General features: G+C 36.4%; 1 protein-coding gene across 1 annotated transcript; it reads left to right on the top strand.

Annotated features, from left to right (window-relative positions):
• Nucleotides 1-3141: 3141 nt before the first annotated feature.
• On the top strand, nucleotides 3142-4256 carry LOC108511435 (the record flags this gene model as incomplete). Its single annotated transcript, XM_039128493.1, has 2 exons — nucleotides 3142-3234; nucleotides 4185-4256. Coding segments are annotated over 2 exons (165 nt in total), but the record flags the coding sequence as incomplete, so codon positions are not given.
• Between the last annotated feature and the right edge of the window lie 869 nt (nucleotides 4257-5125).

Genomic DNA, 5125 nt, shown 5'->3' with positions numbered 1-5125 from the left:
CGTTCGTGGGGTTTTTCGAGCGATTCGTTAACACGGAAACCCGATAACGGCACACTCACATGTATCTCACGTGCAGAACTATACCAATACTGGTTTTCTTCAGGGGTTTAAATGTAAAAGTATCTATAGCAAATTGGAAATTGCGAGGTTCGAGTATACCGTATGCGTCTTTCGTTGTTCGAGTTTTCAGGTTATACATCAATGGCATACTTTTCTGGGTTTTGCATCAACTTGTCCAAAACCAAATCACTATAAGTAACCTGAGTTATCTTAGATCCCATTTGTTTTGATTGTTCTTGAATCCAAACAAGCGTAGATTATAGATCTGCGAGAATCCAATTTAGTACGGTTTTAGTCCAATCAACTGGGAGTTGACCTGATCTTGTCATGAGCTCTAATGGCGGAAACGCTAAAAGCCAATAAGTTCTTAGTTTTTTTCCTTCCACTGACACTCTTTATTTCCTTTCAGGTTATATTGCTTTGAATAATTTTCCAAAGGAAGAGGAGAAAAGCAAGATGCACCAGGAAACATCGTGTTTGGAGCAGGTGGATTCTCCATTTTGATGGATTATTAATCTAGTTTTATATATATATATATATAAAAGAACGGGCAAATCACACAAATCTAATATGAATATATGCATAAGTTATAAAACAAAATATCTGGAAAGAGAGGTGGCGAGGCCGCACTACTTGTCCACAATACTTCGCCAGAATGATCGGCGATAGAAGATGCAACCTAATCTATGGCTTTATTTACCTCGTGGTAGACATGACTCACCCAACAAGTAGAGCAAAACCGAATGTGGATCATTAATCTAGTCAATCATGTATAGATTAGCTGTTCTTTTTATCAGAAAATGCCAAAGATTCATGTCTCATTTTTCATTTAAACCATCCTGTTTTTTTCAATTGTTCATTCTTCGTGAGTTTCCACCCCATTTTTTATAACTAGAAATGAGATTTGTGGTAAATTTCCGGATAATAAGACTAGACACCATAGCATATAAAAGAGAGAACTATGATTTTATATGGAAGGAGACATCCGTCCAGATACAGAAGCACTGCTTAAAAAATGTGAACAATCCATTGCTGAGATCCAGATTGATGCTATTCATAACCGTACATCAAAATCTGCCGCAAAACTTCTTCATAATGTGCCAGGATGCTGTTTAACTTCCAAATAATCCACCACAACCTGTTTACACAATCCTCCAGATTTGGGATATCATGTTTGCTGAATCAAAAAGATAAGTAGGGACCAAACAGTACAAATTCTTTGCACAGTAGGCAGCAACATGGTGGGCTACATCACTAAAATGTCCCATTTAACATCAAATGGATCATCAAAACATAGAACAAGATCCTTGTAAGCTCCCTGTAATCCTCGTAAGCAAATCACATTATTGTTCCACTGCCACCATAACTACTACAATAGATCAGTTCTAATCAACTTGGAACTGATCTGGTTTTAGTCCATGACCACCATAAATACTACAAGCAGAAAACCACTTTTTGATAATTTCCCATGTATCTTGTATAAAAAACATAGGATCTGTTCCAAGAAATGAACCAAACAACTACAACAACCGGTACACAGTGATCAAATCTTGACAATAACCTGGAACATGTAGAACAATAGCCTGCAACACTAAAATGAGACATAGCCATATAACCCCAACAATAACATTTAACAATGAACTATAACCTGTAACAATTAACCTATAATGATAACTTTGACAACACAGAACATGTAACAATGAACATTGGTCATTCATTAGCTGGCCCCCTGAGTGAAGCAACCCGTAACAAGTATCACAAAGGCTTTCTTTTATCTTACAGTCTCTGGATGTTGAAGGCCCTAGGGACCTAAGATATGTTGGCATCAAAAGGTTGGTTAAATTATACATAGGAGAATGGTTATGGAATTCAGGGGATGAACAGATTGTCATCATCAATGGCTATGAGAACAACATTCTAGGTAAGGATGAGCGAAACGCCAAAATTATTTCAAATGTTCGGGAAGTTTAGAGGAGGACTGCTACGGTTGGTTTGTTTCTGGAATTTGGGTAGGCTTTTGAAGGTTGTCTAGACTTGTGTAGTAGTAGGGAACACACCATTTCTATATCTAGTGAAGTGCTGGTATTTGAATTTCAGAAACATAGCCAAGTAATCTGCCTTGTTTGTTAGATTTTTAGAAACATATGGATGCATATCTTGGAGTTTTTGTGGTTTATCAATTGCAAAGAGTTTTATTAATATTCTTAGTCATGGCAAGGTGCAGGCCATAGTTTGCCTATTTCATGTATGGAAAAACCTCGCAATTCCAGCTTCCCCTCACTTTAGCCTCTAGGTAAACTTTCCAGTACTAACTTTTACTTTGTCTAGTTTAATTTTGCATGCACATCAATATTTCATCATATACCCATCTTATGCTCATATGCCCTTATGACTACTTAAAGTTACAGTGCATACAGCCAAAGCTCAATTAAATTCTTTAGTAGTTTTTATTAAGTTGTAATAACGATAGGATCATCATGTCATTTGCTAAATTGAGTGAGGATTCATTTGATAATTCATTGTCTGTCCATACCGCACAACTCAATTCATACCAATAGGGAACTGATACTCAGTAGGCTCCCCATACCAAGTTACCAAGAAACTGACCGTACCAACAATGTAGAAGTTGGATACCAGTGCAGTTTCCAAAACTGATACTATGAACCTTGTGATGGCTTGAGTTTCTTTTATATAATGGGGAGTGAACCTAATCACAGGCTTTGAACTAGTTCATCTCTTGGGACTAGCAATGACAAGGTTATCATTCTAATTGTTAATTATATAAGAAACTTAAACTAAGATACCTGAATTTGTTTTCTTTACGTTGTTGAAACTTGAAAACCAATACATTCATGGACTTCCTTTAATTGAAATATTTTTTTTAAGCTTTTTCATTTTATATATGTGGGAGATGGCTCTATCAAAATATGCCAGTTTTTTTTTATTGTTGAATGTTTAGCAAGGATGCTGCTATTTTGGTGAGAATATGATTTCTTTGAAAAAAAAATAGTATAACATTCTTATGCAGAGGTTGCAGCATTTGTCATCTTGTTTGACTCCCAGCACTAACAATGCATATTATTACCTCTTGTGTACGATTACTACAAAATACTCGAAGTTGATTATGATGCTACTGAAGAAGCTATTCGATCCAACTATATCCGTCCGGCATTGGTTTGTACATAAATTTTATCTTCTTTTCTTTTTTGCCCTTTTAACATGGGATAGACATGTTGGCCATGGTTTTTTTCCCTTTTAATTGTTCCAACCAATTGAGAAAATATGCACTGCTAGAAAAAAACCAAGGAGAAAACAATTTGCATTTAACATGGTGAAAAAGGTTAAGGAGGATTTTCTAGATGCACCAAAAATGATCCAAAAAATATCACCAGACATGCCTATAGATGTGTATGTTTTTGTATATGCATTTGATTTTCCTGTGGTATTTGAGGAGTTAAGTTCCACATACACATTGATGCCGGTGCTTGTGGCTGATACTGAAATTTCTGCATGGGATTCATTTTATTACCTTAATCTTGGTAATGCCTTTGGCTGTATTTTTGGGACACAAGTTCGGGTTAAAAGGGTAGCCACTGAATAAAACACACCAATGTTACCCAAACAAAGAATAAAATACACTGACATAACTAATGTTGAATGTTGCTTCAATAGCCCATTCCAACAAGTAAGGAACTTTGAAATGTCTCATATAATTCATAACAGAAACTGTTCATCTATTCATAGCAATTAGAAGCTGAAAATGTTTCCAAGTTATCAAATTTCTGTTAGAGATCATCCACACCTTCCCTCCTTCCATGTTTCATTTACTAAAATAGAAAATGAAAGAGTATACATTCTTTTTTTACAACTCATCTGTTTAGTCTGCACTGCTGGTCATAATGTCTAGTATGCCCAATGTTAGACATGACTTTATGCAAATTTGGTATATCTTATTTCTAAAAAAATTATAAAATATTTTTTTCAAAACTCACTTAGCTTTCTGTGAACCTTAATTGTAGTATAATACATGAAATATGGAATTCGTGAGTAAAATCATTGTCACTTAAAAATTATCCTGTAATCCCTTGGCGTTACTGTTCATGTTGCTTCTGACGTCTTATCAGGATTTCCTCAATCGGCACAAGGGTCTGATATTGACATGCAATGGCCTTGGTATGAGATATTCAATATGGTAAGCCAACGGCATGCGGGAGTCTTTTAACCCAGGAAACTTTACTCTCATGCAGCAGTCAGGCAGATGCTTACTGCATCTAATAAGCAGCAATACTATACCAAAAATGGCGAACTCATGCCTAGAATGCCTCTTGGGATGTTATCATTGAGAGCTCTTGATCCTTCTTTTCGTTATTATAATTTCTGCTGTGCATTGATGCAAGACTTTGAGGCTATTCTTTTGCTCTTATGTGATGCTTCGCATGCTGATATGGCTGAGCAACTAACCATGTAAATTGTTGGCCAAATTGCGTCACCTGATGGTCCATCTTAACAGGCCTATAGTAAATTATTGCAAACCTTCTTGACGAAATTTCTAAATTTATTTATAGAACCATGATGAACAAGCTTGCTTCATACCGGAGCTAATATGTTGGTTGACCAAGGAACAAAAAAAAGGAAGGGAAGGGGCCTTAACTGGTAAGTGCAGATGTATGCGGACCTTGGAAGTTCCTTCGAGTCAGGATGGCCAGGACTTGAGCGGAATAACTCGGTGCTGAAGAGAAACAAGGCTCTCTTGTTCTTGCCCTCCCTTTTGCCTAAGATGATGCTAGCAATAGTTAGCAACTCTAGAAGCAGTTCAAAGCCTCACTTATGTGCATAATAACTCCATAATAACTGACTGGTCAAGCTAAATGGTACATTTTCGTGAATTCACAATGTCAGCAACCTAATGCAAGTCTCACATTTCTCAAAAGATTTAATGCAAAAGCTTAGGACCCAATTGTTTTAAGCAAGAGTTTAGCTGGCTCACAATAAATCATGGGCTACTATAAGAAAGCTATGCCTTGGAAAGTCTTCTGTTACCAGGCTGTCCTGCAATTCAAGAACT

The sequence above is a fragment of the Phoenix dactylifera genome, chromosome 8, assembly GCF_009389715.1.
Source record: "Phoenix dactylifera cultivar Barhee BC4 chromosome 8, palm_55x_up_171113_PBpolish2nd_filt_p, whole genome shotgun sequence".
Taxonomy (NCBI): Eukaryota; Viridiplantae; Streptophyta; class Magnoliopsida; order Arecales; family Arecaceae; genus Phoenix; species Phoenix dactylifera.
The sequence above is the reverse complement of the archived record's forward strand: the minus strand, read 5'-3'. Positions and strand labels throughout refer to the sequence as shown.